The sequence below is a fragment of the Amphibalanus amphitrite genome, unplaced genomic scaffold (assembly GCF_019059575.1).
Source record: "Amphibalanus amphitrite isolate SeventyFive unplaced genomic scaffold, NRLGWU_Aamphi_draft 000034F_arrow, whole genome shotgun sequence".
Taxonomy (NCBI): Eukaryota; Metazoa; Arthropoda; class Thecostraca; order Balanomorpha; family Balanidae; genus Amphibalanus; species Amphibalanus amphitrite.
Genome location: NW_024881530.1, coordinates 1,007,698 through 1,035,678, shown reverse-complemented (window position 1 = coordinate 1,035,678; position 27,981 = coordinate 1,007,698). Strand labels below are relative to the sequence as shown.

General features: G+C 50.0%; 2 protein-coding genes across 2 annotated transcripts; one reads left to right on the top strand and one right to left on the bottom strand.

Annotated features, from left to right (window-relative positions):
- The first annotated feature begins 329 nt into the window (after positions 1–329).
- Positions 330–4,727, top strand: LOC122369874 (peptidyl-prolyl cis-trans isomerase Fkbp12-like). The gene is made up of 4 exons (XM_043344972.1): positions 330–516; positions 1,137–1,184; positions 3,078–3,190; positions 4,076–4,727. The coding sequence occupies exons 1-4, from the start codon at positions 480–482 to the stop codon at positions 4,202–4,204; spliced, it is 327 nt and encodes a 108-aa protein (XP_043200907.1). The 5' UTR covers positions 330–479; the 3' UTR covers positions 4,205–4,727.
- Positions 4,728–7,816: 3,089 nt separating this feature from the next.
- LOC122369866 (TAR DNA-binding protein 43-like) lies at positions 7,817–27,172 on the bottom strand. The gene is made up of 6 exons (XM_043344961.1): positions 27,105–27,172; positions 23,085–23,405; positions 15,086–15,097; positions 14,313–14,482; positions 10,441–10,587; positions 7,817–9,001 (listed from the first exon to the last, which is right to left on the bottom strand). The coding sequence occupies exons 2-6, from the start codon at positions 23,317–23,319 to the stop codon at positions 8,117–8,119; spliced, it is 1,449 nt and encodes a 482-aa protein (XP_043200896.1). The 5' UTR covers positions 23,320–23,405; positions 27,105–27,172; the 3' UTR covers positions 7,817–8,116.
- Positions 27,173–27,981: the final 809 nt, after the last annotated feature.

Genomic DNA, 27,981 nt, shown 5'->3' with positions numbered 1-27,981 from the left:
TACACTGACACCAGCTCACAAGTGTTCATGTCTATTATGTATTGTTAATAAAAGTCATTCCCACTGTTGTGTTTGCGACTCCAGACATCTCGGCTCTTTGGCACACGTAAGTACCTCCCTTAGCTTTGATTCCACATTAAGATAGGATCCCACGTTGTTTTTGCTACCGGGTTCACATAAACCGGTTTAACGTAAGACTTGCTGCCCGGCGAAAATTGCCGGAGTAACTGCCCCCTGCTCGGGTATGGCACTAGGCCGACCGAGCAAAAAAAAAAAAAAAAAAAGATTCAAGGCGGATTCCTCCCGGCGGCTCAGGCTCCCGGCGGTTTGGTTGGTTTCGTACGTTCGTACGTGACGTTGGATTGTGGGGGCGTGGGGCGTAAATTATTGGCAGTTTCTGATTTTACTGTGCTAATAATTTTTTGTTTTGTTTTCAGATATATTCTGCAAGTTCGTGAATACATTCCATCCAATCCAATATGGGTGTCGAAGTTCAAACCATTACTCCAGGTGATGGTAAGTTTTTCATTTGCTGGTTATTTTCCCAGAAATTCAACCATTTAAATGAGCAACACGTTAAGATTATACCAGGGGCGCGAGAACTACTTTCAGACTGGGGGGAGGGGGCACACCATAATAGAGATCAACCTAGGGTACCCCCAAATCTGGTTTTCTCACTGGTTTCAGGCCACTTATTTCTGATCCCTTGGCTTTTTCAACAACAAAAAAAAATCATTTGCAAAGAAGTGCGGTATTCTGTCTCGAAGTTGTGGGGCTACTGCCCCCACTGCCCCAGATTTGGGGGGGGGGGGCAAGCTGCCCCCACTGCCCCCCCGGTTCCCGCGCCCATGGATTATACTAGCATATATTTCAAGCTCTTTGTATTGTTGGCAGTAAAAAAAAGGTGAATCAATGATTAGGTAGGTACCTCATAGGTACTTACCTGCTGGTGAATACCTACCTACCTACTGGTCCTGAACAGTTTCATTAATAGGTTTGTGGTAAATAGGCTCAAGAGTTGTCTTAATTGTTAATATTTCAGCCTCAGTTTTTTCTGTGTGAAGTGAAGTGTGTTAAATCAAAGTGAAACTGTGTGCATGCCTCATAACAATTGATGCCATCCTGCCTGTTCCCAGGCCAGACCTTTCCGAAGACAGGTCAGAAGGTGTTTGTACATTACACTGGTGAGTTGTTCAGAAATCATCTGTATTTTAGTGCAAAATGCTAGACTTACAGACAGCTGTTGGTTGATGACATCGATATTGTGTGAAAAACATCAGTATTCAGATACTTATGTACCTACCCTACCCACTCAAGCTTGTATATTGAAGCTTTGTGTAAAAAGGCACTGATTTTAGTTTCATTTTATTCCTTCTTATGTTCTTAATAGAAAGCTTCAATGATCTCACTGCATTCATTGTATTGACTAGTATTGGTTTTAAATTGTTTATTAGCCATCCCATGGGTTTGTAGCTGTTGATTCTCAGTGGGCAGAACCAGAGTTTTTTTGCAAGTTAACAAATGAATGTGTGCAATACATTTCACAAGCTGTACTTGCTTGTAAGTAAAGGCTTTGTATGTGGCCCTAGATTCAGGAAGATTTACTGTTTACAATATACATATTAGGTACTTACCTATGTAAACATTCTATGAAATGTTAGGTAGGTGATGTGTTTTGGATGATGAATGTCAGTTGTATTTCTTGACAAGGTAGCTGATAATAATGAGGAGCATTTTGTGTTCCAGGCTCATTATAACTATGGCCATAGGGAGAAGCTGGAGTGGGATATGATAAATCAGATGGCCTGTGCTTGTTATGTTAAAAAAATCATCAGCTGCCGTCATACTCACGGGGGCTACACCCTACCGGCTCCCTCCGGAGCTTGTAACAGCGCCTCGCCAAAATCTCGCATTTTTCCGCGATTGCGCATGTTTAGAATCGATGCCGCACCGTCTTTACCTTTGATCATGACGCGGTAAATGATAAATTCACCTGTAGCTACGCAAAAAATAGTGCATGGTATCGGGGTAAGTTTGCACGGAAGTGACGCGTGTTTAAGTATTTCCTCTTCACGAGTTATTGTCAATATTGTTGGTTCAATCTTGAAGTAGCAGTTAGCACCACTGCTGTTGATGAAAAACAATGTCGCTATATTGACCAGTGGACAGTGGTCAATTGACCATTGGTCAATGCAACTTCATTTAATGATGGTTCATCGTGACAGTGTTTACCTCGAGAGCCACAAACTGTTATTTGCAGTAGCATTACTTCGGTCTAGATGGTACTGGGAGTGCGAACTATGAATATCAATTAGGTGTTACCGGGGCGGACGGGACATGTCCTCATGCATACACATCGTTCGATGTTCACAATGACCTACATGATTTAATTTAAGACAATAGAGCGACGCCGTGCCCGTCTGTACCAGCCGAGCTATGACGTGTGCCCGTGAATGACCGTGAATGACGTGTCGACTCAACCGGCTGCGCAGTTGTGGGGTGTAATGTATGACAACAAACGGGTTATCGGGTCTAAACTGTCGCCTCAAAGCGATAAAGTCGTAAGTTGTTGTTTAGTCTGATTGTTACTATTAGATGTTAATCATAGTAACGTGTTGTTGTTGTACCGTCTGACGTTTGGCACCCCGTTGAGAGTACGTTTTCTATCAGCGTTTTTCAGTAGGTAACCTTACTGCATTTTACAGTATACGAGTACGTTATCGGCTGGATTACAGCGATATCATCATTTCCGTTCCGGTAAATATTGCTCAGTCCAAGGTCAGCCTGATCCTTGCGTACGGACGCGATTACGTCGTCCGATACCTCGCGTTTCTTGCTGCAGATCTTGTGCCTGTAACACGTCACGAAACTTTTCTATTTCTGATCCTATTCCGCCACCAAAACTTTTTTCATACACTGTGTGTATCATGAGAAGTGATCACTGGCCCCTCATTTTAACTTCTACTTTCATTGTTATTCACTATAGCCCCGCCCTCGACGCCCTCTCTCCCTCCCCTCCCCCCGGGCCCCCATACCGGCCGTGTAATCTGACCTTCGCCCCCGGCCGGTCGCCACAGGCACACTGACGGACGGCTCCAAGTTTGACTCATCCCGGGACCGCGGCCGGCCGTTCACCTTCAACATCGGCCAGAAGCAAGTGATCCGCGGCTGGGACGAAGGTGTGGCGCAGGTCAGTGAGCGGGGAGAGGAGAGGGGGGGGGGGCTGAGAGGAGGGGTCAGTTACAGGGGAGAGGGGAATGAGGAGACAGTGACGTGTGTTTGAATAAGCTTTGGACGGGCTGAAACGGTAGCTGTCATGGGGAACTGCTCTGGAATGGGGTGGGGGCAGAACGATTGGAAAGACGTACATTTTTTAGCTTTGTAGGAGACTTGGTGCTTTATCGGGATGTGGCGCTGCTGGGTTACATTTGCCAGTATGTTCTATCGGAAACGTTGCGAGATCGTTTATTTATTTTGGTAAAAAGCCAGACTCAAGAGAGTACAGCAGGCCAAAAGCCCAGCTACGATATCCTGTACACGAAACTGTATTCAAGCAGTTAAACTGTGGTTTGCATGCAATAATGCACTAGCTGGAAATGTCGTTGATGCAATATTTTCAGGGAGAAGCGACATTGGGAGGTTCTTTCTGAGCAAAATGGAGTTGAGCTTATCGTGACAGGAAGAAGGTACATTTTAACTTTTCTTCCTAGCCAGCGCAGCGTTATATGGCGGTCACCAGCTCAACCTTTTCGTGTCTGATCTTTCGAGAACTTTATCAAAAGCTCAAGTATGGGAGGAGTGGAATAATTTAGCTAAGATCGGAGCATGGAAACCGCTAAAAACTTAGGAAAAACGTAATACTCGCGATATCGCCCGACCTTATATCGTTACCGCTATTGCGTAGTAATAAACGATACTATCGGCGAGTGGCGTGAAACATCTGGTCGCTATCGGGCCTAGTTTCAAGGTCACCCGGTCACGTGACTTCCTCCGGTGCGGTACTTGGTGTTAGACATTGATCTGATCTCTCACCAGACCGACCCCGACCCCTGACACTCATCACACCGTGTTCCAGATGTCCAAGGGCCAGCGGGCGAAGCTGATCTGCTCGCCTGATTACGCATACGGCGCGCGCGGCCACCCGGGCATCATCCCGCCCAACGCCACGCTGCACTTTGATGTGGAGCTGATCGACATTCAGTGAACGGCTGGATCCCGCTCACCGGCCGGCCGCCGATGGCCCGCGTCGATAACCCGCCGGTTTGTGGAACGGAGTCGGCCGGCAGCTCTGGTACTAACGGTCTGTCAGCCGCGGACACGCCCCCCAGCGGCGGCGGAACCGCTGGGCATCGGCCGAGCGACGCCAGACACCGGGAGACCGCCACTGAAGGCAGTGCGCGAGCGACGCGAGTGGCGCAAGTGGTCCGTACACTAGTGTCGCCTCTGGACCGTGATCCAGCTTGGTTTCGACTGGAGAGTACTGCCGTGAACCGTGCGCCGTCATCTAACAGCGAATCGTGTCCGCGAGATCTGCAGCAAGCTATGTCCCATCACCCCACCCCGGCGTGTCTTTGTCTCTGTCTGTCTGTCCGCGGGCCGTATCGTGCCCCGTCTTACTAGTACCCCGCTCCCGTGTCCGCGTGTCCTCTGTGTGTCCTGCCGTGTCCGCTGTCTACCCTGACCGGTCGGCCGTCCGCGTCCTCCAATACACGACTGCTCACAGCCGATATAGCCGAGTTTGAATGGGGCAATTCTAGCGTCGATAACCCACGACGGGGATGAGGAGCCGTAGGCGAATTCGGTTTCAGGTAACCAGGTTATCACCAAACGGTGGGAAGAATCTAGAGAAGTTTGTCACTGTGGGAACTGCTGTTTGTCTGGTTCGGTTAGCTTCGAGCGTGCGGCAAGGTATTTGCCGCTTCAGTGGTAATTAAAAACAATGGTGGGTAGCGGGAACGTTTTCTTCTCTCTGTTCCGTGCAGGGGGACTGCCGGTAGTCTTTTTGTCCCATCCCCTCAGCAGCAAACGATGAGGGTCCGGTTGACAGATGAAGATGTTTTGATGTCTGCAGATGAATGTTTTACACGTGACACAGATCGACTCACCCACGACGAACTTGAGGCAAAGGGTATCACATGTAGGAAAGGGACCCATATTATTATTTACTTGTTTTCACGGCGTCTCGACAGGTGCGTCGTTTACTGGCAGGTTGAATGCGCATCGGCATGGTAATTAACCTGGCAGGCGGTCCCTGGCATGCCTGTGATCAGAGCGCTGGTATCGGTACACGAGATCGTAAGCATTCTCCGCCGGCAGCACGGATTCACTAGCGGCGACGTGACTGTCCTGTGCGTAGCAGAAGCACAAAGACATTCTCAAAACTCAGGTCGAGTCGGGATGATCCCTGGTAAAAGGAAAGTAATCTTGGGTAAAAGGTGCCAGACTGGCGGTCTTTGGTAGTGATCATCTGGGCCACTATGGTGATGGTCGTCATTACTGTCGTCGAGCGAAGACCGCTAGTTAGCGTTTACAATGGGATACCTCAGATAGAACAAAGAACGTGATAGGCAGTCATTTCGATTTTCGAGGTCGGACTCTTCACCTTTTATGACAAATTTGATCACCAGCGTCCAGCGGCAAGCCCTACGAAACCGACGTTCTGCACGTTGCGCTCAAATAAGAAAACAAAGGTCTTGCGGAGTTCTGGGGTTTCATCAGCTTAGTTCATTCACCCAACGGACCGAACAATACCCTTCATTAGTTGGCGCGACAGCCGTCCTTACAAACACGTTTCTACTGTTCTGCGTGGGAGATATATGTATTTTCTTATAAACACTCGGACATGTAACTTAGCACACAAAGTCGTTCCCAACCTTCCATAGTGTATGTATTCAATAAATTAGAGTCGCCAGTTTCCGACCGACCGTCACTGCATCCGTTGAGGGCGCGGCCCCGGTGCGGGGCTCGCGCCTCGGTTCGACCAGCCGAGCAGGTACGCCGGCACCAGAATCATTCCGTCTCGGACCGGGTCTCACCAGTCACCGCGTCATTCATCCCGATAGTACCATCTACGTCGCGCCTGTTACTCCACTCTTTGTACTAGGTCGAAAACAGTAAAACAAGCCTGGCCGTCGCTGGCCCGTCGCTCGCTGAAAACGGTGCAAAGTCCGTGTCGTCTGAAGACGACCGGTTAACAACGTTCATCGGTTCATTCGCTAAACAGCGTCCGCCCACCCGGGACCAATTTATCCATCGCTCGCCACACAGTCCACGTTAGGTGAGGGTGGCGCCGGCCGTGCGCCCTACCCCGCCGGGACCCCGGCGGGACCCCGGCGGGACCCCGGCGGGACCCCGCCCCGCCGGGACCCCGGCGCGGGCCCGCCGCCCCCGACCGACGTCTGTCCCCACGACAGGCGCCGGTCGGGGCACGGCCGCGGCCGGCGCACCCTCGCTATACCTAGGCACCCACACACACACAGACTGTGATAGAAGATAGCGAGAGAAACGCGCCGTCGGCCGCCGAGCGGTTCGGCGGCGGCCGATCAGATTGCACGCAGCGGTCGGAGACGGCCACCCCGCCGCCGCCGCCCGCTCTGGGCGGGGGCGGGGGCGGCCGCCGCCCGACCGATAGCTGGGCCGCCGCGGCTCGGGCGGCGCCGCGAGAGGACGGCGAGGCGCGCAGTCACGCACACTACGGCCCGCGCCGGGCCCGCTACAACACTGAGGATTTGCCGGCGGCACGAACCCGCCTGCCCGTCCGTGCGTCGCTACAGAGGTTACCTAGGACACCGCCGCGTACCGGACTGCCACGACGGCTATATACAGGGTGGGCCAAAAAAAGTGTGTCACTTTTCAGCAGCTATTTCTCGAAAGTGGTAAGAGATACCAAAACGAAACTTTCACAATTAAATGAAAATCGTTTGACAAATTATATGATACCCATTTTATGAAAAAGTCTCAGTCGAACTGATGTTGCCATCACCATTTCAAAAATGGGATATGTGCGTCTTTTATGTTTGGGCATGTGCTCGAAGTGGGCACCGCCAAGCTGAAGGGCCATCTGAACGCGCTCCAGGAAGCTGACGCCCACCTCTCCGCGGTGTCTGCTGGCACAACACGCACGTACTGATCGACGCTGACACGCAGCTCCTCCAGGCTACCGGGCTTGTTGTGGCAGACGCTGTCCTTGCAGGCTCCCCAAAACCAGTAGTCCAGCGGGTTGAGGTCAGGACTGTGAGGAACCCACTGCTTTTCGCTTCCATTGGTGATCACGCTACAAGCTCTGTTCATGCAAGATGTAGCGCCACCGCACACGGCCCGAGAGACACTGCAGCTGCTCCAAGAGCTCTTCGGTTGCCGCGTGATCTCCAAGGGAAGCGAAAAGCAGTGGGTTCCTCACAGTCCTGACCTCAACCCGCTGGACTACTGGTTTTGGGGAGCCTGCAAGGACAGCGGCACCACAACAAGCCCGGTGGCCTGGAGGAGCTGCGTGTCAGCGTCGAGCAGTACGTGCGTGTTGTGCCAGCAGACACCGCGGAGAGGGTGGGCGCCAGCTTCCTGGAGCGCGTTCAGATGTGCCTTCAGCGTGGGGGTGCCCACTTCGAGCACATGCGCAAATAAAGAGACGCACAGATCCCGTTTTTTAAATCGATGATGGCAACGTCAGTTCGATTGAAACTTTTCCACAAAATTGGTATCATATAATTTGTCAAACGATTTTCTTTAAGATGTGAAAGTTTCTTTTTCGTATCTCTTACCACTTTCGAGAAATTACTGCTGAAAAGTGACACACTTTTTTTGGCCCACCCTGTAGTGTATCATGTTGGGGGCGGCCGGCCACCCTGCCCTGCCGGTGAGAGTACCTACCGGCCCCGGGCGCCGCCGCCGCCCGGCTACAGAGTGGTAGCGGGCGCGCCCCTCGTCCCATACCATACTGCACACCAGTAACAATAACAAAAGCCACAGGTTAACACCGGGCGCCGCGACCCTCGCGTGCCCTCGCTCGGTCTGCCTCGCACTCGCTCGTACTCTGCGCGCGCTCTATCGGTTGCTCTTTTTCTCTCTCTCTTCCCTCCTGCCTCATTCGCTCTGAGCGCCATCCCTCGCCGATCGTCACCTAGACATCGTAGGTGGGATTACGGTTATAGGCGGCGCCGGTTGGCTTCTGGTCAGAGCGCTGAGGCCAGCCAGCTCCGGCGCCCGGCGGCTGACTACCGGGCGGCTGCGGCATACCGGCATCACCTCCGGCGCCGGCGCCCTGGTTCATCCAGTTGAGGAAGCTGCCGCCGGCCGGTCCGCCGCCCGCCTGGCTGCTGGGCGCCATTGACGGCGGTCCCTGAGCAGCCTGGCTGGCCGGCGCCGGCCCCGCCTGGCTGTAGGCCATCGGTGTGTCGGGCGACTGGCCGGGCAGATTGCTGAGCAGGCCCCAGCCGGCCTGGTTGAGCGCCGCCGCCACCGCCAGCGGGTTCAGGCCGAGGTTCAGCGCACCGACCCCCATCTGGGCCGGGTTGGGGCCCTGGCCGCCAGCCATTCCCTGGTGGCCGCCCTGGCCCATGCTGCCGCCGATACCCAGCGAGGTGCCGAGCGCCGCCAGGTTGGGCATCTCGGTGCCGCGACCGCTCTGGTGCTGGCCGCCCCAGCCGCCGTTCATGCCCTGGCTGCCGTAGCCGTGCTGTGCCGGGCCGTATCCACCCATCCCCGGACGGCCGGCGTCACGCAGGTGGCCGCGTCCGAACCCGTGACGTGCCGCGTGGTCCGTCTTCGGCGCCGCGTTACTGACAAGCACCGACGTGTTCTTGATGATGTGATCCTCTCCGCACAAACTCTGAGCAACGTCAGGGTTCAGGAAAGTGACGAACGCGAATGCGCGGAACGGTTTGGGGATGAAGACGTCTGTGACCTCACCGAACTGTCCGAAGTAGTCGCGCAGGTCGTCCGGGGTGATATCGTCAGAGCATCGTCCGACGAACACCTTACAGGGCACCTGGTGCTGCTGTCCCTCCTGGGGAACACAGGGGTGGAGGGGGGGGGGGGGGAGTGTCAGACGGCCGCAGGGGACGCACAGCTGGCTTATATAGCATTGTGAACGTCGTACAATGACACTCCGAGCAGGGCAACTCGATAATATACAGCTATTTAGCCCTGGCAAATCGAGAAAATACCTTCACAAAGTCACTGTAACTGGGCAACACAAACGCTCAGGATGAGTGTGATTGCACCATAGCGACTTATGTCGGCGATCCACTATCATTCAGCAGTCAAAGTTCCAGAATATTGCATCCCCAGCTGACTCCCACCCCATTCATTCCTAGCGACAGCCCGGCGCACCGTGCGCTCCGGCAGCAATAAAACAATGGAACGGAGGCCGTTGATAGAATCGCGTCACCGCCGCTGAGCTGTCGGCAGGCTGCAATGGTGAGAATGCAGAGACGAGGGGGGAGGGAGGGAGGGAGAGAGAGAGAGGGGGGGACCACCACTGCAGCAGTTGAGGAGGGCATACCGTGATAACATGTCCTGAAACATCAATCAGACATTGGCCTCTGTACGTAGAGGTCTGTGCAATAAATGTATCCACCCGTGTCATATCTAATTCAACTCCAACACGCTACAGCTCCACCGCACCCTCCCACACCCGATTACTTTAATGACGTCACATGATGATGATGTCGGCGAAAATGGCGAACTGATGACATAATGGCTTACTCAGAGACCGCAACCGACAACAGAGTCAACAGCGGACACGTAGATCACGCGGGGTGTGGGCAGGACAGGACCGTGCTGTTATCCTCTACTCGCGAATGGCTAGATAGCGAGAAACTGAAGCGATGGTGATTGGTGGGCGTCATGAATGCGTTATAAATACTTGCAAGTCGTAATGGTCACCATAGAACAGGAAGCAGCATCCAGGAAGGTCCAAGACATTGTATTACTGCTACAGATTCGACTTTTTCCTCGCCAAAGCAATACAGACAGCATGTTGTAGGTACCGTTAGCTACAGCCAATGACGCATTAGGGGATTCACCGTGCAATTTCTAGGGTTACTTACGACATTTCTAACGGACTAGTCGACATAACCACAACAGCTCATTACTCGCAATCAAGTAACGACTTCCTGCCCTGCCCTCACAACAAAGCGTCCCCTTCCTACACACTAACACTGAGGCCTGTCCCTAGCCATGCAACCGGCCTCCCTACCCTTATTTTGTCCCCAACGATAGGTCTGCATTCTGTTACCTCTCCTTCTTTACTTTTCGTCGCCAGTCATGGACCTGTTACCTCCCCTCGCTCCAACTGTCCCGTCTCTAACCACCGAGTTGACATCCCAACTGTCCCATTTCTTACCAAAGAGCGTCCCCTGCCTCCTTTTTTAACAAAGAGCGTATCACACAGCTGCCCTTTTTACAGTGGAGTGTGTCCCCCACAGGTGCGCCGTTTCTTACCATGGAGCGAGAGTTGGGGATCTTGACGTCGCACCAGCGTCCGTCGATCATATGCCGCTGGCTCAGAACGCGCATCTGAGACTCAAACGAGCCGAAACGGATGAAACCGAAGCCCTTGCTCTGTCCTGACTTGGGGTCCTTCTTCACCTGTGAACAGAACGTAGACGTGGGTCATATGATAACGTCTATGTGGCACAGGACGGGTTACATGTGCCGGCATTCTCAGTGATTCAATAATAAGCGCTCGACGGAAACTTGCAGTCATCTGCTTCGTGATTTTTTTCCGTGAGGCAATGTTTAGATCAAAACATTAGATAAGCCCGATACCTCATAGACATACTGACCATTTCATCACACACAAACACCAAAACATCCCCATATTGAGCCATCACAACACGCGCTATTTTTACCCTTCCATCTATTCTAGTCTACCCTCCCTTCGTTCCCGTTCGTGATCAGCCCTCGCGAGACATCCCGTTTCGGAGAATGTCCTGTCCCGCGGCTCGGCCGGTCGCGTCTCCGTCTGATCGATAGGTCCGAGTCGGTCGGCCGGGCCGGGACGCCAGACGGCTCGGCGCCGCCCATCGGAGCTCAGAGACGCTCCACTGCACAGAGGTGCAGCTGGGTCGACACACAGCTGGGACTCAGGTGATGTGAGTCAGGCGGGAGGTCAGCTGACGGCAGCGTCACTCATAGGCCGTACAATTGTAAATCAGCTGACGAGCGTCACTCATACGATCTACATCAGCCGACGTGAGCGTCACTCTGCGGCGCACATCAGCTGACGTCTCTCGGTCATGGTTTGGTGAGCTTTGCGAGTCACTTAAGGTCGGCCGTAGTTACACATCAATCATTATTACCACCAACAACAGTCACGGCCGGCTTAGGTGAAAGTCAGGCAATGTTGATACAGCTCGATGCATCAGCTGACGCCAAACAGGCACCCGAAGGACATCAGATGATACCAGTGGTCACAACATAGCAAGCCGACCGAAGCCGAACAGACACAGCTGCTCGTTTACAGCTTTTAAAGGTAGTGTGCCAGCTTTCTTGGACCGTATGGAGTTAATGGCCCAGATAAGGAGAACCGGATTTTTAGAACTTATCCATACCTTCAAAACTCATGGAAACGTCTTAAATTCTTCAAATTTTGAGTACCCCAGTGCGAAATTCGCCCCGACGGGTTGTCGGTCGTACCCCAACCACATTTCACACCACTATGAACAATAAATGCACACACTGAAATCGCTATTACCGATATGCTCATCCAATCAAGTTTCGATAAACCCGTTCATCATCAGCTCCTGCGGTTTCGAACACGCCTGTTAGTTGGCTTCTGATGCTCGTCGAGGTCGGAATTTCCAAATACGCGTGGTGCGTCGGGCCGCGCGCTCTGAATTCGGCCAAGAAAAATGCGTCAGCTGATCATTGTCATTTCTGCCACTTGCGTGTGGTGTAATGGGGTCATAACTTAAGAGACGGCTGTTTCATATCAATTATTTTACATAAAATCATATTTCAAACCACAACTTAATGTTCGACAGCCAAATTTAAGAAACAATACCAATACAGGCTTACAGTTTAAGGCTCGACATTGTGTTGTCTACGATTAGACAGCTGATAACTCATTCCCGTACGTCGTATGGTCGTAACACTATAATGACCTTTGCTTATTGTCACAAGTGCGCCGCATTCGCGATTGTTGCCCGACGCCTGTTTGCAGGTGAGCCCACTACAGTTGTTATACATATTTAAAAACCGATAAACTTTTAGGCGAAAAAGGCACTATTCCAGGCTCATTTTTGATTTTTTTTTTGCGATATTAGGTAAAAACAGAAGCTTCTTATCCTAGGAAAAATAAAATGGGAAATCTTTCAAAGGTGGCACACTACCTTTAATGCTGTTCAGATCATCATAAGATATATCAGTGACCAAAAGAGGGTTGCGTCTCAGGTCAGAGAAGCAAGGACGTTTGATTTCAAGCCGGATAAGATCAATCTGACAGCATGGGCTGGCATTGGAGTCTTCCTCAGCTCATCAAACCAGCTAATAAGCAAAAGCGTCAGCGGCGCATCAGCACCTCACAGATCAATAGTAGCAACTCTACTGCGACTCCTTCAGTCACATCAGTTACAACTTACAAACGATGTGTCAGCAACTTTATATCAGAGACGTCCTTTCGTTTCGTGATATTGCCACTATGACACTGACCTTGGATGATCGGAAAACTCACGAAGTGAGCTACGGACGTCAATACAGCCAGGTGACGATTGCGGGTTGAACTGAGTAATCAAAGTAATCGAACCAGTTGCGACCAAAGTCAATGCCATCGCTCGATGGAAGGCATCATCCAGTCTCTGACATGAAATGAAATCGCTGGCAATAGAGTTTTTAGTTTCCGAAAACCCAACGATCGGAAGAGTTCGAACCCATTCACCGATGGGGCCCAACGTTGAAAACATTATCCGGTTAGTGCCATGAGAGCCGAGACTACGCTTCACCTAATCCCACCTACAATTACCTGCTCCCAAGGCCCATTACATCCACCCACCATCCACAAAGCTCATCAATGCGGGACGATATCCCGCGGAACGCAATGGGCCGTCTAGTAGGTATCCGCCATAGGAACTATGCAGGCATTCCCATCTAAAGTTCTTCCGGAACTTCGCGTCAAGGCTCTCCCACATACAGCCCCTAACAAACGGCCGCAGCGGGCGGCAGTGGCGGGAGCGCGGGCGGGGGCGGGGGCGGCGGCAGTGGCGGCGCCGCGGGCGGGGGCGGGGCGGCGGTCAATACGGCTCCGGGCACCGGCAAAACACACCGCCGCCGCCGGCCCCATCGCCCGCGGTCGTACTGTTCACACCGGGCCTGGCAACTGACGGTGAAACTGGCGGCACGCTACAGACCGGCCCTAGACACCGGCCACCGGTCACTCGCCGGTCCGCCCGGTCCTCACCGCCCCTGGTTGGTGGGGCTGAATAACCCGGGAGCGGGGTGTCAGGAGAGCACACAACACATCATCCCCGCGATCAGATGTTCCTTCATGTCCTTTGCCGCCGATACTAAAAAAATTAGGTAACCGATTTTCAAAACCCCGAGACAGTAATCCCGTTTAAAATGAGAGGATTGCCAAATGTAACAATATCAAGTACCAGTTACCACGCCCCCTCCAACTTCCAACTGGCAGGCGAAACGCGCTATTCTGCACTGTCATCTCGTTGTCTCAGAAAACATATACCTTGATAAGATAGCCCACAAATCGCCATGTCTCCGGGACCGGCGGATCTGTCATTCACCCATCGTGCCACGTGGAGAAGACGTACCATCGTCTACTAGACGACTCGTCACTTCTAGTTGAGAGTGAGACCCATCTTCAGTTTCCGGGAGCGGCGAAAGTCAAATATACAGTTAACAACGCCACGGGCGGTCTCGTAAGTCGGTAACCGTCCCATCCCTGAGAGGAAAACCTTCCGAACAAAGACTGCTCAACTTTTACTTCCGACCTAAGGACAGCTTCACACTCAGAAATCCGTCGTTGATGTTGCAAGCCACTCGCACACTGAGTGCTCCCGTCATATCACGAAGTGATCGTTCACTGTGGTCTGGAGCGTCACCTACGGTGGCCACTCGCGGACGAGCGGACAACAGTCGGAGAAGGTTCTTTCAGAGCTCTGCATTGCAAGGCGATCACGGGGCCATTGTCTCTGCTTTCAGTCGCGCCCGGGACATTCAACAATAAAAACACGTTTTTTATTTTCCGAAGATAGCAAATGTCGCGTCTGTGCCCAGCAGTCTTGCTACGCTCACTACAATCTAAAACCCTCCCCTGCCTCTACCCCCCCCCCCCCCCCATGTGTGCCTCGCACCCTCACCTGGGCCATAAGGACCTCGCCGAAAGGCTCGAAGTACTCGCGCAGCTCCTGTTCGGTGGTTTTCCATGGCAGGCCGAGCACGATCAGGTCCGAACACTTTTGTTTCAGCTCCAGACGCTTGGTCTTGGCCAGGCCAGACTCGAGCAGTTCGTCATTTTTGCGTTTGTTTTCTGAGGGGGAGGGGGCCGATAAATGGGTGGTGGGAGAATACCTCAACAACAATGAGGAATGGGACATCAACTTATCATGGATAGCTAGGAAGTTTATGAGTTTAGGTATCTCATATTTACAAATGGGATGATACCCAAACAAAATAAGTTTAAAAAATGACAAATTCATGTGGGATTTTCCTTTCATTAATAAGCTGCAACAGTTTGAAATACAATGGTTAGGTTCTGTATTCAATTTCATACAAGGGCTTATTGAGGATGACACAAAAAGGAACTGCTTAACAATAACCAAACCTCTTTTATATAAAAGCATAGGTAAATAAATACAACAATCAAAAGAGCAAAGCTGATAAATTATTTCTACACAATCAATATGCAGGTACACATAACACAAGAGCATATCCCTTCATGGCTTAACAACTTTCAGCTGGACTCAACAGACTTTGATTCAAAACAGTCATTCAGAGTTCTCAATAAACATACAAACCCCTGACACACTAACAATTTTGTTCAATATTTTATTGCTAAGTTGCAGCTACTTTTGCTATTTTAGTAAACCCTTTTCCCTGCCGATTATGCTGAACTTCCTGTGCTGTAACTTACCTTCAGGATTTTCTGAAACAGAGGAAATCCGAAATACTGTCAGCATCAAGGCACAATAGCAAAGACAAGCATGTTCACAATATCTGAGGAGAATAGTGATCTTAAATTATGAAGGATCAACACCTTTCCAGCTTTATTTTACATGAACAATCACTTATTGCATAATGACCATGTAGTTAACACAATTGAATCTAATGACAGTTAAATTACAACTGGAAAATGTTTTTCAGGGAATTAAAACAGCTTCAAAATGACAGTTGTTGAACTTTCTTACTATCATAAAATAGGATGAGTGCCAAGGACTGATATGCATGTGGAGACAAAAGTGAGAAGTAGGAACTAGGTATGACCCTTCTTCCCTTCTTAGTCAAATTCCTTATTGTTACATTATATGACTGATGATTAGATTAGCTATAAGAATGGAGAAGAGCCAGAACAACTTCTGGCAAATATAAAACATTCATGATTCAATGCACAGTCAAGATGACCAACCTTGACTCTTGATAAATATCAACACATTTCAATATTCAATCCAAATACCATGTTTCATTCATATTGACCTGAACTAGGAAACCACCAAGAACACCACAAGAACAAGTTCAAGCAAGAATAAGTTGTTTGTAGACCTCAACAGCTCATTGATTCTGAGTGGTGCATCTGAGCCCCAGCTCAGTAGGCGGAACTATGGTCAAGCGTACCCATTTTCGGGAACGCATTTTCGTTCCCATCTTTGGGAACGATAAACCCAAATATGGGAACGCCATGTAGGCATTATTTAAAACAAGAAAAAGAACCGTTAAATGACGTCCAAAAAATATAAAACGATCGTGAACCGCCTGATATTTGTCTCAATATTGTTGGGAAAGAGTTTGATATTGTAAGGCCCATCGTAGTTTCAAATCGTTCCCCTATTTCTAAAGCAGTCCATCATACGGGCCGCGAGCCCAAATTTGGGAACGCTCTCGTACACTGGCGCTGCAAGCGTTCCTTATTATGGGAACGGCGTACCCAAAATTGGGAACGATTTCACCGACGGCTTTCAGGGGCTCTTTTCATTAACAAGCATCACGTCCAACGCCGCAAATTATTGTTAACGCAACAATCATCAGATGACCTTTCCGGCAAGACCGTCGCATGTTCCGCCCGGTCTTCTGCGCTTTTATTCCCGTCGATCTCGCAACGGGCACGCCCCCCTCTGCAGGATTACGTAATTCACAACGCTCAGCGATGTTCAACAAGGTCTTCCATACCTATATACACCGTCCGCGCCGAGGGTGGAGGCATGTAAAACACCTGTCTGTTTAACACTGATAGTTGATGAGCACAAGTAAGTATCCAAAAATGGGAACGCTGAAATGTTTCACTCTCAAAACACCTAGTACCAATATAAATCTACTTTTTTCCTTTCTTAATGAGTGTAAGTGGCAAAAAGCCTGGTAGGATGGGCACGAGAAATGATCAAAATCAGCATAAAAATTATAAATAAGCCACACAGGGCGACCTGCATAAAAGAAATTCCCCCAAAACGATCGTGCTTAAAAATACCGAAGACAAAAGCCACGCTCATGACGCTCCTTAAAAGCAATGCTTAACAGCTAGCATCCAAATAAAATATGTCTTTCAAGGTTGATAAAATACAGCTGGATAATTTTCAACCGCTTAAACTGAGTTTACAACAGTAGTTCGGTAAATTCACTCACGTTCCACGCGGTCGTCCGCCCCGACACCAAAAGTCAACAATATTACCTCGGGACCGTCCGCGTCTTCGCTTGCATTTGTCAGCATCTGGTGTCGATAGTATGAAAGTTCATAACCAGGCGAAAATTATTATACTTAACCTCAAACTAAAAAATGCTTCATTTTCCTTAAAATTGCATGTTAAACTCACCTGTTAAACTCACCTGTTAGGTTTCCACAACCTCGGCTCGTAAAGGAAGGAGTGGAAACCTATTGCGTGCAGAGACGCGCCAATTCCTTGGGTGGGCAGATGGCTGGACCTCAGGCAAGGAATTGGAATGGTGCGTCTGCATTTGGTAAAACACTGAAAAAAGAAAACTGGTGCGTGTTTTAAGTGCCAGAATCCTAGACCTAGACAAGATGATCAATTATGTAAATGAGAAAAGAGGGTACCGAAATGTGATACGTTCTCGGAAGGAAAGGTCAGGATAGGTAACCTAGGTTAGTCCACCCGGTCCAGCTCGAGAAGGGCGGGCAGCAGCTACCTAGGGGGTAAGGGCGGAATATGATAGGTAGCCCAGGCGCGTATAACCCCGCCCCAACTTGGGAAGGGTGGGGCGCTTACCTGGGGGGGGGGGGGGGGGGGTGAAGGATGAGATGTGGATCGTTTGCCTTCACTTATCCTGTGTGTTCGTACAATCTACTGCCCAGTGCGGCTTTCAGTCCCTTTTTAAACTGCACCAGGGACTCCTCGTTCACCAGCCAATCTGGGAGGGCATTCCAATCGCGCACGACTCTGTGGGTGAAAAACCGTGACCTTGCATCTATAAGACTCCGACACGTTTTTATCTTTCTACTATGCCCGCGCGTTCTGTTGTCGGCCTCCAGATCCCAGAGGATCTCCGGGGATATCTTACTGTGGCCGTGAAAAATCTTCCAACATTTGATAATATCGGCTCGAAGGAGGCGTCCCTTCACAGAGAATAGGTCAAGTTCCTTTAGGCGATCACCATATTCCATATTGCGGAGCCCAATCACATTGCGAGTCCAGAGCCTTTGAACAGACTCTAATCTTTTGAGATCCTGTACATAGCCACTGTTCCAGATCGGTGACGCGTACTCGAGAATGGGGCGAATGTGAGATTTCAGTATATGAGTCATAAAGTCAGGCGAGCGACACCTGGTCGATTTCAAGAAATTGTGAGCAACTCCTCCAGCCTTCGCTGCTATGCTGGCACAGTGTTCATGGAATTTCATCTCGTTGTCGATGATAACACCCAGGTCACTACATGACGTAACGCAGGGAATTGTGTCACCAGCCAGTGTGTATGCACGGGGCTCGAAGTCATGGAATCGTCGCCTAAATCGTATGACGGCGCACTTCCTGAGGTTCATGCTGAGACCCCAAGACTCTGCCGTAGAGTGGAGCAAGTCTATATCCTTTTGTAGCGCCTCTTCACTGGTGTTGTGTTTATCGTTGTCTAGTTTGATAAATACTTTAAGATCGTCAGCAAAGATCTTATAACTGCACGACAAACTGGACGCAACGTGGTTGATGTAAACCAGAAAGAGAATGGGTCCTAAAACCGATCCCTGAGGAACGCCACTCCGAACCTCCGCAGCTGAACTCGTGGTGCCCTTAACAAGAACCTGCATCGTACGCCCCACCAAGAAATCTGTCAGCCATGTGATAAGTCGCCCTTGGACACCGACTAACCTGAGTTTTTCTAGAAGAATAGTATGGCGCACCACATCAAAAGCCTTTGAAAAGTCGAACAGAACTAGATCAACGGGATGACCCAGATCTAAGGCTACAGTTACCTCATCGTAGGTCAGGAGTAGCTGGTCTTCCGTGGATCGTCCTGGACGAAAGCCGAACTGTTCGTCACTGAGGATCTGATTTGCAATGAAGAATGCGTAGAGCTCTTTGGAAATTATCCTTTCAAGACTTTTGCAAGATACAGACGTGAGCGATACTGGTCTGTAGTTCATTGGGTCGTTACGAGAACCCTTCTTAAATATCGGTACGACGAGCGAGGATTTCCACGCCGAGGGCAGCGCTCCCTCCAGAAGAGACTGCCTGTAAATCATGAGAAGTGGTGTGCATAAAGTTGCAGCACATGCCTTAAGCAGGGCTGGGTGCAAGGCGTCCTGGCCCATTGCTGAGTTCGGATCAAGGTTACTGAGCGTAGAATGTACGTCAATTAGGCTAATGTCAATGTCAGCCATGACAGTATCACTTCGCTGGTGAGCAGCTGGTTTATCTGGAATCGTCGTAGCGTGTATGCCAGTAAACACATGCAAAAAGCAGTCAGCCATCTCCTTGGGGTCGTCAGATATGGTATCAGGGTCGAGACGAAGAGGACCAACTGAAGAGCGAAGCTGCTTCTTGTGTCTAATGTAAGAGTGTAGCAGCTTGGGATTATCTCTAGACCTTGCTATGAGTGATTTCTCGTACTCAATTTGCGATGATGCGGCAAATGATCTAAGTTGCGAGTTGGCCTGCTGAAAACCTTCCAGCGCCAGGGTGGTCAGATGCGACTTCCTACCATGTTCTGACCTAAGGCTTTTGTATTTTTCCCAAGCCTCCTTTCGCAGACGTTTCAGCGACGATGGGGGATTCGCCTTCCAGGGGATCTTCCGCTGCCCACCACCCTGACCGGCTCGCGGAATGAACTGGTCAACGAGGGGCTCTAAGATAGACAGCAGCTTAACAAAAGCGTCTTGCGCGGAGATATGTCTGAGCTCAAAGTCCCAGTCAACAGTGCTGAGAGATGCATTGATAGCACTATACTGTCCTCGATGCCACTGGTGTCTCAGGAGTTGTTGCGAGTGTAACTGAATGTCCATGTCAAATACATACTCACAGTGAATACTACAGTGATCGCATCCGGGTGGGGGAGGCTGCACTTGTACTGTAGTTATCCTGTCCTGCTCGGAGGTTAGAATAAGATCTAGAACGTTGCCAGACCTCGGGAACGTGGTCTCATGTATCCACTGCGTAAGTCCGAGGGCAATGAACATGTCAACAAATGTCCGATCAGCTGCTGAGAATTGCCCACAGGGTTTATGGTCAATCCAGGCAACCGAGGGGAGGTTAAAATCTCCGAGAATGACTACTTCCTTCCCAGTGCAACTAGTCAAAAGAAAATCAGTTAAAGCCTGGTTCTCGCAAGAAGAGTATGAAGGGGGTCGATACACCACGTAAATGTGAACGTTCATCTTTCTCAGTCTAAATGACAGGCAGTTAGGGTGTGTTGTATCTACTTCATCAAATCTCAAGGCCTCTTCCACAAAAGCGCAAACGCCATGCTTAGATGTGGCACCAGAGTCGTTTCGCAGTAGCTCATAGCCAGGGATGGAGACAGTTGCATTAGACACAGAAGGAGTAAGATGGGACTCTGTGATCAATAGAATGCCAGGTCTAAACGAGTTTACCAGAGATTCACGAATGATTGAAAGCTTGCTACAAATGCCGTTTACATTGCAATGCACTAGTTGTAGGCGGAACGTCCGTGGAGTACCTCTGCCTCGTATCAGTTTCCCTCCCCGGGCCCCTGAGGAGAGCTGGGGACGTGCTGGCCGTCTCCCCTCCCCCCAGCGCTGTCAGCCGGAGGGTGAGCATCCGGGGCTGTCACAACACGAGGAGACTGAGCGGACTCCAGTGTCGGGTTAGGAGCAGGTACCACCTGCTTGGGAACAGTTTCATGGTAAGATGCCACCTGCTTAGGAACAGTTTCATGATAAGAGTGGGAAGTGTCTGCCTCGGGTGTGTGTCGTGTTTGGCCAATCTGCCAGTGAGAAGTTGCATTCTGAGACCTGGACTGTACCCAGACGTGTGGCCTAGAGCTCTGGCGTTCCCTGAGCTCCTCTCGTTGCTGGAACGTGAGGTCACGACGAATGAAGACATGCGAGTTCGAAGACTCACGAAGATGTTTTGCATTATCCAAAATGAGCTTCCGAATTCTGCCGTCGTGAACATTGCCCCTATACAGGTCACCATCGCTTTTGATCCGGCAAACTTCTGTGAACTCAACCTGTTCCCCCATCAGAGCGGAGGCGATTTCTGTAAACCTAGTCACTGCCTCTCTAGCTGTGCCCGCTCTCAGTCCCCGTACAACGAGGGAGGAAACTCTTTTCCTCCTCTCCTCCATTTCACGCAGTTCTGCCCTGACAATATGTCTGTAGTCGTTGCTTGTGGATGTGTATTGAGGCTTTCCGGCCCTAGTGTTGACCCCAGCAAGGACAGCCTGGTGATGGTCTCCATGGACCTGAGGGCGCACCTCAGGTGGAGACCTGACTGCTTCAGCATAGGTTCCGCGCTGTACGGGGTGAGACACATGCTGCTGTCGCTGCTGTCCCTGGAGCATCATGTCAATAGATTTCTTTGACTCTCCTACCAGTTTAGTCAGTTCTTTGATAGAAGACTCGAGCACATGGATCCTTTCCTGAAGGCTAGAAACAGAGTCAGGAACCTTGGTTTGACGCTCATGTGAGGCGTTTGCATCGTCACGTGTCTGTTTCGGTGTGTCGTCCTGATGCTCAAGCTTATCTGGGAAGACCTGTACTGAAGCATCAGTTGTGACTGGTTTTGCCTGGATGTCACTTAAGTTTGGACGCTGTCGGCAAACATCACAAATGAATGCCAGAGATGAGTGTCTCGAGAGAGCATTATATGCTGCCTTGGAAATTCGCTGACAGGCTGCATGGGACCAGGCACCACATATGTCGCACTCAACCCCCTGCTGGCCATCACGCACCTCCAAGCCACAAGTTGCACCGCCCGGCCCCCCACTACAGATTGCCTTGTTCCTCACAATTCCCTGGGCTAGTCTGGTAACAGTCGGGGACACAGCTGTACCAGCGTCAAGTGGGAGGGAGCTGATTGCAGCCGCTACAGCTCCCTGTGTCTGTTGTTCAGGGGCTGCTTCAAGTGGATCCAGTACCAAAGCTCCTGGGGGAGAGCGTGTGAGTGGCATGATGGAAGATTGCAGAGAATTCTGAGTCCAATCAGAATCACCACCAACTCAAACCAAGCCCCACCTATACACAATAATAAAAAAAAACACAGTGTGCAAGAAGAGAAAAATCACAGAAGCATATCAGGCAGCAAACAGTTTGTGCGGTCAGCAAGCGGGACCAATGCAGCACAGAAAAAACAGGTGCGGTCAGCAAAAGGGACCAAGGTACCACAGACAGCTTGCGCGGTCAGCAAGAGGGACCAACAGTCCGCACAGTCAGCAAGTGGGACGAATGCACCAGATGGGCCGCGCAGTCAGCAGGCGGGACCAATGCACCAGACGGTCTGCGCGGCCAGCAAGTGGGACCAATGTACCACAGACAGCTTGCGCGGTCAGCAAGAGGGACCAACAGTCCGCACAGTCAGCAAGCGGGACGAATGCACCAGACGGGCCGCGCGGTCAGCAGGCGGGACCAATGCACCAGACGGTCCGTGCGGTCAGCAAGTGGGACCAATGTTCCACAGACAGCTTGAGTGGTCAGCAAGAGGAACCAAAGCAGCTTTGTGTTTGTGTCATGCCACACAGACAGTAAGTAAAGCACCAGTACAGCAAGGGCAAGGAGTGCAAGTAGGCAGTGCAGGAAGTAGGACCAACTTTGAGCCGCCAGTTGCTTACTCCCAAACAGGTGATGCAGGCAAGCGGGGTGCAGCAGCTTGCACCTGGTGAAGCAGCGTGCAGCTCCTCAGCCTCCTCGTTGATGCAGCATGCAGCGTGCAGACGTGCAGGAAGTAGTAGCAGCGGAACACTATACCACTTTTGAAGTTCCAAGGCCCTGAGTGAGACTATAATATGATAAATGGCCTGATAATGGCCTAATTCATCACACATTCACAAAAAAAAACATCCAATATACGGCCTTGCTCCCTCCAATTATTTATAGGATTTATCAATATTTGGATTTATATCAATATCCCTCTGCTCTTCCCCGCCTTAAATGTCGTATAACCCATATTTTCAACATTTTGTCATTTTTAAAAAATCATTAAAAATATCATTCCACGGTCAATTTCCTTGTTCCACGGTCAGATTAAAGATAACTTTATGGAGATTTAGTAGATACTTCAATCAGCGTGCACTTTTTTGAGACGTGATGCACTTTTGAGTTTTAGTGGGCGAACGGCCGAAAAATTGCCTTCCGTTCTCATAAATGGGAACGCCCGTTCCCATATTTGGGAACTCCGTTCCCAAAAACGGGAACGTTCCTATATTTGGGTACTCATGACCATAGTTCCGCCTACTGAGCTGACAGTCTCACCTCTGGTGAAAGCTGACTCCGCCCAACTTTGTCGTCAGATTCTTACCTTTAGGAAAGACGCACAGGTACACGACATTTCCCCAGCCACCGTCTGGCGGTTGAAATTTGCCATCCACAAGACGCACACCACGCAAACTTCTGGACTCTGTACGATATTTTAGGCCACATACACCCGGGAACTGCGCCGCCAGTGTAGTCAACAACAGACCCATATCCTCTTCGCACGGTATTTCCATTGGTTCCTCATTTTCTTCCTCTGCTACTTTGATGTAGCAACTCATCCTGACAGAAAATGAAGAAAAACAACCAAATTCCACTCAAACACACATTCACACAGACCACTGGCACTACCCCATCCACCCGGAAGGGCTCTCTCTATCGCCTGGATAAAAATAGGCCCCGCCCATCCCAATCAGCTGCTGCATGACGAGTTGATGACGACAACCACTACTTACCAGCAACCAATCTAGGGATAGCGTACGTGACAGTAATGGTGCAGCGGTTGCAAAATATTACATTGTTATTCAAACGTTTTGCTTTTAGGGCCTTGTTAGATGAGGATGAGGTTAGATTAGATGAGGTGTTGATGAAGGCAGGTATTTTTTTAAAATATTTTTTTTGACAATTTTTTGCCCTTGTTTTACTTAATAGCTGAACCCGGGACCACCTGAAGTCTAAACCTTATTTTATATAACATGTCAATGCTGATGCTGTCTTGAAATGTGAAATTTAGACAATGGTAATAGGAATAATGAATAGCAATTTCACCAACAACATTTTAATCTCTAGGAAGTGCAATTAAAATTAAAATCACTGTCTGCCACACTGCTCCATCCTGGTCATGCAACCAACGTTCATGGGTGGTGTTTCACGGCAGAGCACGCACTGCAGTGCTCAGCACTGCAGTGCGCTGCGTGTGTCAGAGCATTGGGTTTCCATGGCAGTGTCAACAAACTTCACTGTGACGCTAAGCTATGACAGCATCCCAGAACGCTAGCACGCTGCGGTACCAGCACCAGCAGCATGCTAGCAGTATTTGAACTCAAACCTCTGTTCTTGGTACGGTTTTTCAGAACCTCTCACTCTGTTCCAAACGCGATTGATCATAAACTAAGAGATCACATGCAACGTCATTTGAGTGATGCTATGGTATGCCGTAGCTACCAGTGCACAGTGTCTGGATGGTGAAACAGGGCCATTATTAATCACATTTGCTTTGCTTTGTTTCAGCAGAAACCTGTCTGCACATGGGAGGAGCGCAACAAAAGCCCATCAAGTTCATGCATGGCAGTGGATCTCAACAGGAGAAAACCAGAAAGAACATGGATGCTTGTAGATTGCAGTTGTACACTGCTGTTATCACCTGATGTGCGTGGCTGGCATTGCTCCTGGCAAGAACCACCTGCAAGTGATGAGATGGTGCCTCAGTCGTTGAGTGTGCTGCAGTGTGAGAGGCGCCCTGATCTCTACTTTGTGATGGGTTTCCATTGGAGGTTCAACTGAGAAGTGAGAACTGACTGTGACCATGCTTGAGCATGCCAGTGGAGCTTTACATGCTTAGGGCAGCTTTTGAACAGATGCTGACCATGGCATGTCCCATCCAGTTATCACGTGCACAGAATGGTGGGGGAGGGCAACTCTGGGCTCTTGAGTCAGCCCTACTGCACAGGGGGTACAGATGGCCGCTTACGTTTGGTGTGTCCTGCACTGCATTATCAAGCCCAGTCTGCGCCACAGGCAATGGGTCGGGCTGCACTATATTAAAGGCAGACTATCTAGCAAAGGAGGCTGGCATCCTCTCCCATAATGACACACCAATTGGCAATCATCGCTGCGATGATCACGAGGGTGTCCGCTTATCTAACATGGTGAGGTGGAGAGCCAGTTCAAGCTGGCCTGAGGGATGGTTTTACTTCATCTGAGGCCCCCTTTCCCCGCCTGCCAGGTCCGGTCAAACGACCGCTTCACAGTGAACGACTTGCAGTGGATGCCGTCCCACAGCGCAACGAGCTCGCCGACCAGAGGCGGCGGCCAAGAGGCGGCCGCGCTCCCCCAGTCGACGGTCCCGGTGGACGTCGGCAACGCCCACCGCGCGACCATCAGATCGGCTCGCGACAGCGCCGTCGCCGACTGACCGCATGACTGGTATCTGTTCTTGATGTGGGACCGACTGCCACCGCCGGTCGCGGAAGGGCATCGCTCATCGGCCATCGACGTCCGCCAGCTTCGCGTGGGTCACTGTTCGGGCTGTCACCAATACACCGAATCGGATGGAACCCTGTCGGCGAATGCCGGCGGTGCCCCGACATCGACTGCGCGGTGGCCAGTGCATCGCGTGCCGGGAGGAGGCTGGCACCCCCGATCGGTCATTGGTCACAAACCGTGTCCCAGCTCATGACTGCATCCAGCGCAGCTCTGTGAGATGTTCTGCAGCTGCTGCAGTCTGCCGCGTGTGTTGAAAGAAGAATGAACATGAGAAAACCTCAAAACTTTATGCCTATTCGTAATTGACCAGTATTGGAATAAGTTTGGATTTTGAGAATTTGTGTCCCTTCCCTGTGCTTGTGCCTGTGTGGAAAGGCATGCTTTACGGTGTACCATCTCAATGTCAAATCCCGGCTGCGCTGTGCGGATTTGTGCGGCTGCTGACAGGCCACCTGGGTGCCAACGTATGTGCGAATCCGCGAATACGTTGTTTCGTCAGTCAGTATCGTTCTGAAAATATTGACTGCAATAGGCTATATAGCGTATGACGGTTCAGCCCAGCAGTAATAACTGACCATTGATTGGGCGAATTTTGTGTGGTGGTTCGCTAATACATAACCTAAAGAGTGTTTTGCCGGAATCGTTTAGTAGCAGAACTGACCAGTGACCGGAATATAAGTAGAATGCAACGGTTTGAATCGTTAATTTGTTGAAACGATTGTTCTCTGAGACCACTGTGTAACTTTTGACCTGAGAATCACCAATTATAACGACAATGGGGAAGCAGTAGGCACTGTAGAGTGAAGGCAACACTATATAGTTGGCACACTTACGGAAGCACACGACTTACGCAGTGGACATCTGCATCATGCATGTTAAGGTTTACTGGGAAGAGTGAGAAATTAGTCAGAATATAACTGACTAAGGAAAATAGGCGATATTTCCTATTGAGCTGGGGCGGAGAGGGGGAGGGGACGTGTGGTCAGCTATGCCAATAATTCATTCTCTTTATGCAGCTGTGTAAAAGGGCGTCCGTTTTTGGGTGAGACCTTCCCCATCGGCCATTTCCAAGTTAAATCGTGGTGGAGAGTCTGGAGACCTCAGCCTCGGTAGTCGGTACCCTGCGCGCTGCGCCACCTTGCGAAACATAAAGCAGCAGTCCTGACATCTACAGGCGTGACTTTTCATGAAAGCGCGGATGTGTTCGCGCTTATGCGAAGAAAATTCTTCCGAGTATGGTTGATAATGAGATTAATTGTTGTCATTTATTTATTAATTCATTGGCAAAAGTACTCTAATAAATCGGTAAAGTAGCTTGAACTGTATCGTATTTCCCTGGGAAAAAAATGACGAACTCATCCTAAGACATCCAGATTATTGGATGCGTTCGTCAGTTGTAAGTAGTTCAAGTTTTTGGGAAAACTTGCTTGTGGAAAATCATAATATTTCAAAGATATGCCTATTTTCGAATAATTAATGCATTTATCTGCATTGAAAAATGATTATAAAGCAAAAGTGCAAAAGATTATTGTCAACTTATTTTCTCAAATCACGATTTACGAACGCACAAAACTCCAGCTTTTAATCTAGTGCGTGTGCGAATTGCGGTCAAGAAAAAATATTTAAACTGTCTATATTCCTCTTAAAACAATGAAGGATGAATGAGGAAAACGCTGTTTTGAACAATTGTATATTTATGTTTTCTTAATTAAGCAAAAGAACAAAATTTTCAACTATTATTACATTTGCTCTCACAAAACCCATCACTTTTTAGCATGACGTCATGTCAGCCAAATTTACTAGCGCCATCTCTGGAGAGCATCTTTCGAAACCTCCAGACGATAGAGAGAGCCCCCGGAAGTGTCTCAAAACTGTTTTCACGACAATCAGGGGAGAAGCAATAAAATTGGAGCATTTACATTAGCACGGTTACATTACGTCACTAGACTCGCAACTAATAACGATCACCCAGTGCCATTGATATGTTGCATATTTTTGTGTTACCACTTGCCAATCTTGTGTTTCAGTGGCGCGGGAACTTCTTCCAGACTGGGGGGGCTGAACCATAATAGAAATCAACCTAGGGTACCCCCAAATCTAGTTTTCTCACCGGTTTTAGGCCACTTATTTTTCAGACCTTGGCCTTTTCAACAACAACAAAAAAAAAACGAAAATATTTTCAAAAAGTGAGGTATTCCGTCTCAGCTGAGCTGAGTGAAGAAACTACTGTTTTGGCAACCTGGAGTAAAGGTTTTAATCTGCCAAATGAGTTGCCGAGCCAGTGAAATAGGTGGATTTTTCACTTACATGCTTTCTTCCTTTGTGACCCACAACCCCTAATTTGGGGAGGACAAGCTGCCCAACGGTTCCTGGCCTCATGAAACGTTGTGGGGCACCGCCCCCACGGCCGCAGAGTTGTGGGGGCAAGCTTCCCCCACTGCCCCCTCCCCCGGTTCCCACGCCTATGTATGAATCTATGAAATTATGTTGGTAGATTTCCGATTTCGATTCCTCCAGCTGGGGGGGGGGGCTCAAATACATTACGAGCCCCCCCCAGCCGAAAAGCTGGGGGGGCTCAGCCCCCCCTAGCCCCCCCGGTTCCCGCGCCACTGTTGTGTTTAGAAGACAAACGGTCATATAAATCGTAAATATGCATTATAACGTGGAACATTATAGAAGTAACTCCCAGAAGCCGCATGACTTTTCGGATTCTTACGACAAGCCTCCTCTGAAAATTT